Genomic DNA, 15,072 nt, shown 5'->3' on the forward strand with positions numbered 1-15,072 from the left:
TTCTGGTGTTTCGCAATCACCCAGGACCAAGACATTTTTATACTTTTCTACAAGTCTTTGTATATTCTCAGTCCCAAACTCAAAATGTGATTGTGCGGCCATAGCCTGGATTTCAAAACTTGCCCATTCTTTTAGCTCATCTTCAGGGAACCTTTTTTGCATGTGCTCACAAAGAAGGGAAACAAAAGACAAAATAGGCCCACTGTCAAACTCTTGCCTTTCCTTGTACAACACCATCAGATCTCTTACATTACTGCTCCAAAAGACAGTGTCCCCCAAATACTGTTGCTTAACTTGGCCAATCTTTGCTCTTGCATACTGTACAGCTTCAACAGTAGTCAGAGAACTTTTTTGGAACAGTTTGCACAAAGATGCAAATTCACCCAGAACGTCATTAAGTACTGCAAGTGAAATATGGTAGTTGGAGTTTGATAGTTTTTTATAACAATACTTAGCAACTGGATCATTCTCCTCAACTTTCTCATGCTCAAAGTACTTAAGAACAGCCTCGTAATTACGAATTAGTGCCCCAACAGCAAAATGCCTTGAAAGCCACCGGACTTCATTCAGTGGTCGAAAAGAGACCACTTCACATTCAGTGACCGATGCAATTTCATCCAGCTTGGACTTCCTTGCTGGAGATCTGGAGAACACAGTGTAGACAGTCCTCAATAATGTCTCCATCTCTTTAACCATTGGAACCCTTTTCCAGGCATCATCAACTCCCAAATCTTCTCGATGGGCGACACAATGCTGCTCAACTAGATGAGGTATGGATTGTTTAAGGCGAGTAGCAACACCATTATTCTTACCCAACATCACGGACGCACCATCAGATGTGAACATGACCATTTTCATAAGGTCCAGTTCATTGGCAGTGTAGAAATCTTTCACAGCACTAGTGATAGCCTCAGCATTGCAACTAGTCAGCTTCACTATGCCCCCAAACTGTGTTTTGTGCTCTGTTGATGTTACTGGTCGGAACTTGAAGTACAGGATGAGCATTTTTGAAACAGAAATATCAGTGCTCTCATCAATTATCAATGTGTGATACAAAGCGTTACGAAGTTCTGCCATTGCTTCACAGTGTATCACGCTATTGATGGCCTCAAGGAACTCAAAGGCATAGTTCTTGCTCCTCCAGCTGTCTGGTATCTTGACATACAAAGCTAGGTGGTCATGGATGTCTTGTACAGATAACATTGAAGTATTCATTTTGACTGCCAGCAGCACGTTGTTGATGAGAATCTTTATCTCTTCAGGCACAGATCTTTGGCGTTCACCTACTTCCATTCTATTTGCTTTGTCAGTGGCAGTTTCTGTCAGCATTGCCCGCACTCCGAAACCAAACCTGGCAGCAGCACTTCTGTTTCTCAAGATCACCATGGCAGACTCGTGTACTTTGCTAAGTAGATGGCGTTTCATGTAATCCAGTTTCCAGCCATCACTCCATTTCTTCCCTGTGGAAAAGTCCCCAACAATCTTGGCTTCGGCACATGCTTTGCAAATCAAGCCCACGTCTGGACTGTATTGGAAAAGTTCCCCGAGTTGCACGCGGACCTTGCTTCGCGATTTCTGCGTCTCAGCCTCCACAATTTCCTTCATCCACTCTTCCTTGAATACAAGGCAACATTTCTTCCTTTGTGGTGACGCACTGCACTCTCCCATAGTGACAGCTTTGCGCTTGAACATTTCCGTGCCAGCCGGTTTTAACCTGCTGTGCCACAAAGCCTGCAAGATAAGGGAACATGGCTTACGTTGACGCCTAGCTCATGCATGCAATCCTTTATACTACAATGATCAAGATGCACCACAGTTTAACTCTACCAAACAATTACCTCTCCTGCTTGAACTCACGTATGCCTGTGTCAAAGTATGGGGGTCTGCCTGCGAAGCCTGCAACAGAAGAAAACATGGGTAAGTATATTATACTACAATGATCAAGATGCACCACAGTTTAACTCTACCAAACAATTACCTCTCCTGCTTGAACTCACGTATGCCTGTGTCAAAGTATGGGGGTCTGCCTGCGAAGCCTGCAACAGAAGAAAACATGGGTAAGTATATTATACTACAATGATCAAGATGCACCACAGTTTAACTCTACCAAACAATTACCTCTCCTGCTTGAACTCACGTATGCCTGTGTCAAAGTATGGGGGTCTGCCTGTGAAGCCTGCAACAGAAGAAAACATGGGTAAGTATATTATACTACAATGATCAAGATGCACCACAGTTTAACTCTACCAAACAATTACCTCTCCTGCTTGAACTCACGTATGCCTGTGTCAAAGTATGGGGGTCTGCCTGTGAAGCCTGCAACAGAAGAAAACATGGGTAAGTATATTATACTACAATGATCAAGATGCACCACAGTCTGGCAGCAAAACCTGCAACAGAAAATGCACTCCTTTAACTCTAGCAAACAATCACCTCTTTGTTCTGCCTGTACTCCCGTCTGCCTGTGCAATTGTCTTCGTGGTACGGTCTCCCAAACCTGCAAAAGAAAAGGGGTGCAGATTGTGATTCTATTTACCCAGCAACCCCCAACCCAACGAGGAACGTACACAGAATTACCTTGTCTTTGTGGGTACTCGCACCTGACCACTCCTATCCAAATACCTTACAGACTGGAAACCTGCAACTGAAGACAAGATAGTCAGCAACCCCCTACAGCACAAACACGTTGGCTGCCAGTTTACAGTACCACATTATGGATTAGGAAAGGCCATTGTCTACAGTTAAGGTAATATGTGGGTCCATGTGTTAATGCTGTTCAAACTTGTATTTATGGTTCATTAATGCATTATTAGGGTGAGCATTAAAAGTAAATGCCGCAAGCTCGGCCTTCACTACTGAAGGCGGCTCCAGTATAAATGTGTACACACGATTTCAAAGTTTAGTAATATGAGGCTATGTATAATGCTCCCAGAACGCTCTCTGTTTATATGCAAATATTTGCAGAAGCTTGAAACCAAGAGTGATGGTTCTTTGCTTTCAAAATAAAATGTTTTAGAAAAAATGCTAGTAGGAAAAAAGACAGCATCATTTAGTAAAATGTTGTTGTACGCTTGTATCTCCCAAAAAATTCCTAAGAGGGAGAGACAGGAACTATTGTGACCTCTATGTTATATTGAGTTCTTTTAACTAATGTCAGCTCTTACTTTGCATGGGTTACATAGGTAGTCCTTCCTCACATCACAGTCATTACATCGGGAATGATTCTACATTGGGAATGCTTTTACTTCACATCATTGAAGGTATGTTGATATATATATATATTAATTCACGCTGACTCCTCGTACACAAATCATGCGCTCTGTAGTACTGTATACAGTGCTGTCAGTTGACGCTGTCTGGTGACAGAGAAAAAAATAAATACCCAGATTTTATGTATGTTCATTTGCAGTAGAAAGTCTTAACTAGACATATTTTAGCGCAGGATACAGAAACTGTGTAACAAAAACTTTTAATACTAGTGCTCTGGGAAAACTTCTTTGTCTATGCGGTAAAACAAAAAAATAATTAATCCAGATACTGCTGTTGTGCATTTTTTTCACTATGTTTTTCTTCCCCATGTACTAGTAAATCGTCCATTAAATCAGTTGATTAAGGGTTAACCCTTATCCAGTAATCACGGCATATTCCGCGAATAGATTTACATAAAGTGCATTTCCATAATATACACTGAATCCATGCCATTCATGTGTCAGAATTTCTCTCTAAACTCTTAAGTGTACCCCTAGGCTTGAGGAGATACCCTGAAATTCTACCAGGCCCAGAAGTGGAATGTGTCAAACCAAGAATTTCTGGTCTCAGACACAGCCTCTTGCAACGCTCCGCCTAAATCCGGAATCACTAAGATTAGTCGGCAAAGGTGACCTCAGAGAAGAGGTCTGGGCCACGGCTATCGAAAGAATCGAGTTGCTTCATTTCACACATTCCTGGTGGAATAAACATGTCACCATTATGAACTCTGTACAATTTCACACAAAATACATTTGCTTGCGGGCTTTGTTTTAAAAACATCTTAATAATTTGCAACTGAGGTTCAGAATCTGTTTCTTCTCTGAGCTGGAATGAACACGACCTGACACTCCTATACATTTCATCAAAACTGAGGATGCGCGTTCAGGACATTCCACAAATCCTGCTGGCAAACTTTCCAACACTGTCTAGAACTACAGAACAACAGCAACAGTTTATAACTGCGACAATTCATAAATACAATAAGGCATAATAAGTAAGGGTACTATTCTCATACTAAAATATTATTTTATCTGGATTTAATTTTTACTTTTCTAAAACATGTCATTAATATAATCAGCTCAAATCTATTGTCACAGTCGCTGAAGGTGGAATCCTCTCAGATCGATCAGTGTGGAATCTTAGCGCGGGGACTCTCGGAATGGAGTACCCATGTACTTTATAAATGTGTTAACATAGCATAACATCGCAACTCCATATGGGTATTGTGCCGAAAGACCTACAAACAAACCTATACAGAATCTATCTGAAGGATTTATACCACTGCTCTCTATGTTGCTACCTTAATTTGTTGCGTGTCCTTCTTACATGTGCATGAATGAAATAAAAGAATGAATTAATGAAAATAATTTTATAGAGCGCACACATACTCGAGGGTGTCATAGCGCTAAAGTAAAGAGAGGAAAAGAAAGAAAGAGAGGGCAGAAAATAGAACACTGTAAAGTCAGTAGGGCCGAACCTGGTACATGCGGCAGCCTATTCTACTACTTCCGTGTACAGCCATGTTTTCAACTGCTTTCTAAATTGCTTCAGGGAGGCTCGACCTTGCAGCGAGAGAGGGAGTAGGCTCCACCATTTACCTTCACATATGGAGAAGGCCCTACCCCCCCCCCCCCCCATCTAGCTTTGTTAAATCTGGAAGTGTTAACAAAGCGTAAAGAGCTGGATCTAAGGTTTCTACTTGGCATATACCAAGCGAAACGCTCTTGTAGGTACTTTGGGCCAGTCAGATGTGAAGAGCTACGCTAGGTCCATGTTTGACGAATATCACTGATAAATAATCAATATTGGCCACACAGATGCAAGGATGTGGGATACATGCATACACTGTGTACTATTTTAAACAGTTACAGGCATGCTGCAATATGTAATGGGCTGTAATAGGCATTAAACAAATGTAAATGATCCTACGCCAGTAGGACCATCATTTAGGTCAGCCTGCCGCCAGCCTCTGGAGCACGTCGAGGGAGAACATGGCGCCTATTAAGGGGTGAACGGGCACCTACACCAGCGGATACAATTAATAGGTTTCTGCAAGCCCCCGCAAGCCGCCGCAAGCCCCCGCAAGCCGCCGCAAGCCCCCGCAAGCCGCCGCAAGCCGCCGCAAGCCGCCACAAGCCCCCGCAAGCCCCCGCAAGCCCCCACAAGCCCCCACAAGCCCCCTTACCTGCACTCTCCTACGACACCTCACCTCGCCGGCAGCACTGGAACAAGTGCCTGGTTTTCGCGCCGCTCGCTTCTTAAAGCGGCGGCGCGGCCGGCTCCTCTCCGCCGAACGTCCTGGGATCGTTTGTGCGCGCTCCACATCCGGGAGTGCGCGGTGACGTCGGCGAAGGTGCGCGCGCGCGCGCGCCTTAAAGGGAACGTAGGTTGTGAGTATTGTATGTTTGGTCGGCCCCAGGGCCAACCAAACAGTCTGTACCCACAACAGTGGGCAAGCCACTCCCCCCGTCCTTGAGCAGGTCTGCCCACCCCCAACCAGGCACCTCTGCTCTCTCGCAGTGCGAGAAGCAGAAACATAAAATGGTAGTTATTACCATTTATGTTTCAGCCTTCTAGCACTGCGAGAAAGCAGTGGGGCGATGCCCCCACACCCCAATGGGGGAGCCGCCACTGCTCAGGAGGGGGGTGATGTGGCTGTGGCGGGGGACGTTGACGATCAGTCGCGCGGAGGTGTTTCGGAAGCGTTGTAGCCGCCGTAGGTGTTTGGATGGGAGTCCTGCATAGAGTGCATTGCCGTAGTCCAGTCAGCTGCTGACGAGGGCCTGTGTCACTGTTCTACTTGTTTCGGTCGGGATCCACCAGTAGATCCGGCGGAGTGTGCGTAGGGTGTCGTAGCAGGAGGAGGAGACAGCGTCGACCTGCTTGGACATGGAGAGGGAGGATGCAAGGATCAATCCTAGGTTGCGTGCATGGTGGGTGGGTGTTGGTGCTGTGTCCAGAGCGATCAGCCACTAGGAGTCGTCCCAGGCTGAGGGTGTGGGTCCCAGGATGAGGACCTCTGTCTTGTCTGAGTTCTGTTTCAGATGGGCGCCCCGCATCCAGTCGGCGATGGTTCTCAGCCCTTGTGGATATTTGTTTTGGTGGTGTGAGGGTCCTTGGTGAGGGAGATGATGAGCTGGGTGTCGTCAGCGTAGGAGATGTTTTTGAGGTTGTATTGGCGGGCCACTTGTGTGAGGGGGGCCATGTGGATGTTGAACAGCGTCGGGCTGAGGGATGATCACTCACCCCTTACACAAGTACACACCCCCGGGGCAGCCAATGGAGTTACCCACTCTCACAATGGACATGTGACACAACAAGATCAAGCCACAGCCAAAGAAGCCTCCAAGCCCAAATTCGACATGTCAAACACCCTGGAGAACATTTCAATCAGTCCCCTGCAACATACCCATCCACAAGTGAACATTGATGTGAATGCTAGGCACATACAACTACCTGGAGGAACTGTGGCAACTAGAATATGTATGAAACATGGATGTCGCATTAAACAGCATTAACATTGTCTCTCTCTCACACAGGGCAATGTCATGGATCTCCCCCCAACAATGGGGGGGAAGTACCACAGTCCCAGGCTCGGGAGGAACCTGATTCCACCGGCAGTGACACCTCACAACACTCGGCGGATGACCCCAACCCACCTGGCCCCTCTGGTGTCCCAGCACCTGCAGCACCTGCTTCAGGTACATCTGTGCCAACCACCACCCCCATTCCTGCCACATCCCAGGAGACACCCAGGAGCCCTGCCCACACTGAACAACTGAGCCAGTCTGACCTGGAGGGACAAGGTTCACCGGGCAACCAGGAGGAGCCAGCCAACACCGACACTGCCATCCCTCAGGGGTCCCTTAGACCCGATGTGCCCACAACGGCAGGCCAGGCTCGTGTGGGCAGGGGTGGTGGGAGTGGAGGCAGGCAGAGGCGAGAACCTGACCAGACAGCTGAAGGGACCGGTATGACACACGTACGCAACATCATGGAGGCATACCGGCATTACACCAGGGCCATCAGTCAGGTAGTGGTGACCCTCACAGACATTGAGAATCAGCAGGTCGAGCAAAACACCATTCAACAACAATACCAAGGACGGATGGAGGCAAGACTGGCTGAGCTCCTGGCGGTGCAAAGGGACATAAGCCATTCACTCCGTCGGGTCGCCGACAACATGGGCAACCCTCCCTGTGACACCAGGTGCAGACCAGCACCAGTAACAGGGAGGGAGGAGGAGGAGGAGGATTCGTCCGACGGAGCGTCCCAAACTTCGTCAAGGCCTGCATCTGAGGGTCCCCGGAGGAAGGTGGGTCGTCCACAGAAAAGACCGTGAGTAGCAGCGGACCATCCACATCTCCCAGGTCACCTGGCCTGGCACCTGGCCTTCATGCGCAACAGCAGCACATCATTCACTGACATTCTTTGCCACATGGACTTGCTGGTCACAGTCTGACCAATGATGACCAACACTGTGGTCTGGACTCTGATGACTTCAAATGCCAAGGATCCCATCTCCCCCTGTGAACTTTGGATTCTAAGCACCCGGTAGAGCACCTTATTTTTTCTACCAAAACACGCACCCCACCGAGAATAAAACTATTTTTTTGTCATGAGATGTTGCAGTCATTTTGCATTAGTCCACAACATACGTGTGGGTAAATGATAAACTATGCCTGAGTGCTGAACTAACTCCAGCCATCCATACCCTGGGATCTGAGTCCGGTACAGGACACACATGGGTCACAATGTATCATCCGATACAGCCTGGGAGCCCAATACTCACCCGTGATGGCCTCAAGCTGCTGAGAGGGGGGTTTGAAATACTGTGCGGACACACCAATCAGGAAGAGGATGATGAAGGCCTAGAGGTCATGGCTCATGTGGAGGTTCCCGGGGAGGGAGTCCCAGGTATGTTTGTCCAGGCGTGAGAACCATCTCCTTCTTGCTGGAGTGTTGTAGATGTGAAGAATGGTGGCCAGGCCAAGTTTGGATGCATAGAATTGGGCCAACGGGGTCTTGGATGACAGACGTACAAGGTTGATTTTGGGGTCTGGGGTTGTTGACTGCCTCCTGAGTGTGTGTGAGGAGTGTGAAAGTCATCCTGCAGCACACAGTGATCCCTTGCAGCTATCTCAGGTGGACGGTGATGTTGATGGGGTGCGGGATGTTGAAGCTGAGTTGTGCGGATGCACCCTGGATGTGGACAAGTTTCCCGTGAGTGTGGATGTACTTGCTCCATAGAGGGCGGGGCAGTAGTTGACACGGCTGGTGCCGTGGACCTGGGGGATGGGCTGTCTTTCCTTGGAGTGGATCTATCTGAGGATCATGTGCATCATGCAGAGGGTGTTGCAGCATGAGGTACAGATGCTGGTGATTTGCATGGCAAATGTGAGTGACAAATCCATGATGCACACCATCTTGTGTGCGTGGACACTGGGTGCTTGTGTAGGGCCCCTGCGGGTGGGACACAAGAAGTTGAGCCAGCTGTAAGGGGACAATCCTCAGATGCTTACCTCAGTCCTGTACAAGTCCAGCCTTGGGTGGCTGATGTGAAGCCATTCATCCATGGACATCATGCCTTCTTGAATGTTGGAACTGACAATGGCTGCGTCTTTGGTGAGGGTGAGGATCACCTGCGTGTCAATGGCATACGACATGATGATGAGGTTGTGTGCACATGTGATGGTGGAGAGGGGTGTCCTGGCCACATTGAAGATTGACACGCTGAGAGATGATCCCTGGGCCATGTGCCAGATGACGCCACTATACCACATGCTGAAGGCTTGAGTCCCACTCCCATGGCCTTGCTGGTGGACGGAACCGGTGTGGAACAGGAGGGGCATGATCTGGTTGGTGTGACAGGGCCTTGAAGGCGGGGTAGCGCTGTGTAGACAGTTGGAGTTGCACACTCAGCATGCAAAGGTGTCATGTGTGCGCTTAGGGTATGACTGAGAGCAGGCGGTTGAGTTTCAGATAGACATTGCTTGGAGGGTGGCTACAACATCAGACTGTAGTGTGATGTGGGTCATGCAAGGACATGAGGGTCGTGCAATGTGCACGTTGCATGTGCTGACGGTCCTGCCTTTGGCACCGCGTGGCAGCAACAGTGGCACAGACAAGATGATGACAGCCAAATGAATGGGTGGAGGGAGGCAGGGAGGAGCATCTTTGAGGCGTGTGTGTTGCCGAATCCCGCCACTTTGTGGGCCCTTGCTGCAGGGGCCGCAGCAGCAGGCGGCATGTCCTGGAAACTATGCCAAAAGTAGCACACAAAGACAAGGATGTCAGAAAGGACAACTGCAACAGGCGTATGTAAAGGAAGGAGTGTCCGGTTACCCATGGCACACCCAGAGAAAATGGATGCACAATCACCAAAGATGACTGACACAGGATCAGGAAACAGAAGGCAGAGCCGTGCACAGGAGACACACCCTCAGCAGGTGTTGACGGCTCGTCGTGGGGACCAACATGCCCAAATACATACACAACCATGGACTTCATGCACAATCGAGATTCTAACCCATGAAGAACTGCATGCATGTAGCTAAACTACTCATAGACTCAGCTGCACAATCTTTGACAACTGTGCCAGAGATGCGGCATGAAAAGTGGCAAGAGACATGCATTGACAGAGATGAGGCACCTTGGAGGGTGAGGAACCCCTTTATTACTCAGGCTCACACTAAGGGAAATGCATCAAGATGAACAGACACACAGGTCATTTGGCTGAACATGTGGGACCTACACTGAACACCCCTTCACAACACAGATGTAGTAAATCCAAATGGCCTGGCACACAAGTTAAGGGGATGAGCCAAACACCCCCTTCTGCACAAGGAGAGGCTGCAATTCCCCATTGAGCCTGTTATGGGGATGTCCCACACCATGTCCACCCGTAGCATCCTACATGTTTCTGAGGGAAGTTATACACACATTGATGCCTTCATCAGAATCCACAAACCATTAGAGATAACTGTCACGAAGGTTGACTATCAATACATGGGAGTCATGCAACATGTCAAGTGCCCCATGGTGAGTCAACATGTATGTATAGTACAACATGCACAGGAGCAGTGCCCACACATTCCAAACACCTACCAACACCAAAATGCCGTGCAGCAATCCTTAAGCAAATAGACTTTTCCCCATGTCCGTGCATGGAACGCTGATTCAGCACACGTTGCAATACTCATGAGGAATAGCAGGAGGCTAACGATGACACGACCAGACAACATGCGCAAGAACCTGTGGATGAGAGACACACAAGAAGTCAGCTAAAAGATTGTTAGCCGCATACATGGTCATTTACTCTAAAGGAATAATGTCACCATGCGATTAGAAAAATTAGGGTCACAGCTAAAATGAGTGGAATGACATCATCACTCGAGTGACACCTCAGAACACACATCTAAGTCACTTAGCATACAGTCAGCTGGACACACACATTGCAACACATGCCACACAAGGCTCCAAGCATGCACACTCAGACCCAGTGTCTCACCATTATGAGAAGGAGTTGCGTATGAGCTGACTCCGGATATCCTCCTCTCCTCCTCCTCCTCACTTGCCTCGTGACCAAGCCCTTCATCCTCTACGGGTGGATGTTCCTGCTCATGCTGCTCCAGGATGAGTGGCACTGCCTTCTCCACTGCCATGTTGTGCAGCATGCAGCACACGAGGAACATTTTGCAGACCTTCGCCGGTGCATATGGGAGGGACCTGCCTGTCTTGTGAAGGCACCGGAATCGGCTCTTCAGGAGGCCAAACGTCCTCTCAATCACTCGCCTGGTCTGCCCGTGTGCATTGTTGTAACGGTGATCTGCAGCTGATCTTGGGTTGTGGAGAGGCGTCATCAGCCATGGCATGTTGGGATAGCCAGAGTGCCCTTCATGGAAACATCATGTAAAAAAGTGGGTCCGGGGATGCCGTAAGATACAAAGATACCGCAAAACACAGGACAAACAGAGTATACCCACCAACAAGACATGCTTGTTCATTGTGCAGCCACAGCATCATTTATGGCACCCTGCTACACCTCATGATGTAGGCATCGTGTGCTGACCCTGGAAAACGTGCACAGACATGGGAAATCAGCATGTTAGCAAGACACACCACAAGGGCATTTATAGAGTGGTAATGTTTACGGTTGTGATAGGCGACCTCATGTGCCTGTGGTGGTACCAAAGCCACATGTGTCCCATCAATGGACCCAATGACATGGGGCATCCCTCCCAGGGCATAGAAATCACCCTTGACACCTGTCAACTCCTCAGGAGTCGGAAAATGGATGAATTCATCCAGGTGCTCCAACATGCCTGCCAAAACATCATGCAGGATACGGCTGAACATCGTCTGGGACATGCCACCAACATCAGGTATGTTGAATTGAAACGTACCTGTGGCAAAAAAATGTAGGGTTGCCATCACCTTCATCTTGGGTGTCAGCGCAGTAGGATACCTGTGTCGCGGTTGGAGGTGCGGTGCCAGACTGTTTGTCAGGTCCTCAATAAACTGTTGGGTAAATCTGTAATGTCGTATGCAGTCACGTTCCCTCATGGCACTTAAGTCTGGCATTGGTCTGGGGACAGGCGGTGCCCTGCAGAAAATGGAATGAATAACGAAGAGTGAGAACATAACAACATCAATGTCAATGAACTGAGCACATGCTCAACTGCTAATACACATCTGCTAAATACAGAGTCTAGTCTGTGCAATACATCCAGGACACGTATGCCAGCCAGGTGATACTCCTACGAAAAGCTAGCTACAGCCGTTGATTGTCAAGTCTACATGACATGCCCTGAAACGAGCTGTAGGCCAGTGTCAGTGAACAGCCAGAGACATCACAAGAGTGACATACATCCACATATCAGCATTTGAAGGATGTCATCTCATACAGACAGCTGACGGCAAGCTAGACGCACAGATCACATGGAATGTCAAATGTACAGATCACACACATTGCGATGAAGGGGTACACTTGAAAACAGAAAACACAGACATTGAGACGAAGCAGATATGTCCTCATGTCAAAATATCAAGTTCGATGCATACAGACACACGTTACGTGGAAATCCACATGTGGCATGGCGTGCATAGATGTGTGCCATGCCCATCTAGACACAGACACATGTTGAATATGCAGCAACAGCAGATGCAGTTGACAGAACACCAACAGCAAGCTCATGGGAACACATGACACACACATGACATAGTCACATCGGTACACACTGATCGTTAAATGTCAGTTGTTAGTGTCCCTGTCCCTGGCATCATGGGACAGTTGCGGGTGGTGGTGACTGTGCCATACCAGTGATGCTGTGCTTGACATGTTTGTACTACATGCACACATGTGCAAAGTGTGAAGGGGAAGTGTGCCACATAGTGCCCCATCACACATGACATGTGTACACAGGTCATCACACATCAATTGTGCAAATACATGAGGAGACATGTGCAATATCACTGCCTGACACACCTAGGCCCTGCACATGTAGGACAGCAATGACAATGATTTGCTGTACATCCTTGTGCGTGTCTGAGACCTCCATTCCTTTCGTGCGCGCATCCTATCAACAGTGTAAGCATGTGAAATGCACCGTACACACGCTCTGAGGGCGTGTGTACGGTCCGTATCACTAGAGTTGTGTGGCCGTAGGAGCACGTGTGGTACGGACCGTACAAGTACGGTCCATATCACTATAGTAGTGGTACCGTAGGAGCACGCGTGGTACGGACAGTACACACATACGTGTACTACCAGTGCCTACACGTACGTGTACTACCAGTGCCTACACGTACGTGTACTACCAGTGCCTACCCGTACGTGTACTACCAGTGCCTACACGTACATTTACTACCAGTGCCTACACGTATGTGTAGGCACTGGTAGTACACGTACGTGTAGGCACTGGTAGTACATGTACGGGTAGGCACTGGTAGTACATATACCCATACGTGTAGGCACTGGTAGTACACGTACGTGTAGGCACTGGTAGTACATTTACGTGTAGGCACTGGTAGTACACATACCCGTACATGTACTACCAATGCCTACACATACGGTACACATACGTGTAGGCACTGGTAGTACACGTACGTGTAGGCACTGGTAGTACACATACGTGTAGGCACTAATAGTACACGTACGAGTACGTGTACTACCAGTGCCTACACGTACGTGTCAAACGAACTGTGCAACTGGTGCCATAGGGGTACGTGTCAAACGCACCGTACCTGTGTGTGGATTTGAAAATTACATAGGGGACACATAAGAGACAAGTATTAGGCACTAAATGCATGCTGGTTACAGAGTTTTCAGTTCAAATTTTTTCATCAGGTGGCCTGGAAAAGTCAGTTGGCCACTGTTGGAAGGGCGACCCCCGGGGGCCCCCGAGAGCCTCCTTTCCGTAGGGGAGTAGCTGAGCGCCGATGAGAGGCCTCCTAGGCGAGGTCCTTTTCCTATAATCGTAACAGCCAAGCAACCCCACCACACAGGACTCAACAAGAGTATCGATTCTCACAAATCTTTATCAGCATTAACGGCAGGGTTCAGTGGCAATATTTACAGGCGGATCAAGGGATCCAAAAGAGTCTCAGAGTCTTTTTAGGGATAGGTAGCGGGACAGTCTCAGAACCGGCCTGGTCCGGAGATACTCGGCGGCCAGTTCTTAATCTTCGAGCTGGGGAGGTTCCGGGAGCCGCGACGAGGTCAGCAGGGCTCCGATGATTAGTTCAGCGAGGGTGGGCCGCGACTAGGTCAGCAGGGCTCCGATGGTTAGTTCAGCGAGGTTGGGCCGCAACGACGTCAGCAGGGCTCCGATGTTCCGTGAGGGTCTTCTTCTCAGCAAAGGGGGGGAGCCGCGACGTAGTCAGCAGGGCTCGAGTTCCGGGGTCCAGGCAATGAGTCTCTCTCCGTAGGGTCAGCCGCGATCCGATCAGCAGGGCTCTTGACTCCAGGATACAACTACTCTCCTGATCTCGGGCTGCCCCAGATATAGGTCTGGAGCCCTTTGATGTCCGGACCCTCGCGCCTGGGGGGTCGGAGGGGCCGGGATGAGAGAGTCCAGACACCCAGCGGGAGGGGGCGCCAGCACCCAGGGAGGCCGGAGGGCGATCGAAACCAGGCGTTGGGGGACGGCTGGAGGCCCCATCGAAACTCTCCTCCTCCGGGATCTGTGGAGTGGCCACTCGACCCCCCCCCGGGGCGGATCTTGGTGCCTCGATGTCGGGGCTTCGCGGGGACCGCGGCCGGGCGGGTCGCGTCGTGAAGGTTGGTGCGGGTAGCGGGGTATAATCAAGGGGGGCCCCGAAGGGTCTGGTAGGGGGGTTCAGGACCACGCCACGAGGCCGGGTCCAACAGGAGTCCCCCCCAGCTGAAGGCAGGGAGAGTCACCCATCTCCTTGGGGGCTCTCCTCGCCGAGGCGGAAGAAGCGGGACAGGCCGTCGGCATTGGCGTGGTCGTTGCCGGGCCGATGGTCTACAGTGAAGTCCATCCCCTGTAGAGAGATGGACCATCGCAACAGCTTCGGGTTCTCGCCTCTCATCTGCATTAACCACTGCAAGGGCCGGTGGTCGGTTTGGACCCGAAAGTGGGTGCCGAAGAGGTAGGGCCGGAGATTCTTGAGGGCCCACACCACGGCGAAGGCTTCTCGTTCAATGGTGCTCCATCTCTGTTCCCGGGGCCGCAGGCGCCGGCTGATGAAGGCCACCGGTTGGTCAACTCCTTCAGCGTTCACTTGGGACAAGACGGCCCCGACTCCGTACTCCGAGGCATCCGTCTGCACCACAAACTCTTTGCTGTAGTCGGGGGC

General features: G+C 49.7%; 1 protein-coding gene across 1 annotated transcript in view; it reads right to left on the bottom strand.

Annotated features, from left to right (window-relative positions):
- LOC146811173 (zinc finger protein 862-like) overlaps positions 1-1,898 on the bottom strand; it is a 37,130-nt gene extending 35,232 nt beyond the window's left edge. The window contains exons 1-2 of the mRNA XM_085615046.1: positions 1,839-1,898; positions 384-1,731 (exon numbers count right to left, since the gene is read on the bottom strand). Coding sequence (XP_085471172.1) covers positions 384-1,692 — 1,309 coding nt within the window. The 5' untranslated portion in view covers positions 1,693-1,731; positions 1,839-1,898. The remainder of the gene's footprint in view (positions 1-383; positions 1,732-1,838) is intronic.
- Between the last annotated feature and the right edge of the window lie 13,174 nt (positions 1,899-15,072).

Source organism: Triturus cristatus, chromosome 7, assembly GCF_964204655.1.
Source record: "Triturus cristatus chromosome 7, aTriCri1.1, whole genome shotgun sequence".
Taxonomy (NCBI): Eukaryota; Metazoa; Chordata; class Amphibia; order Caudata; family Salamandridae; genus Triturus; species Triturus cristatus.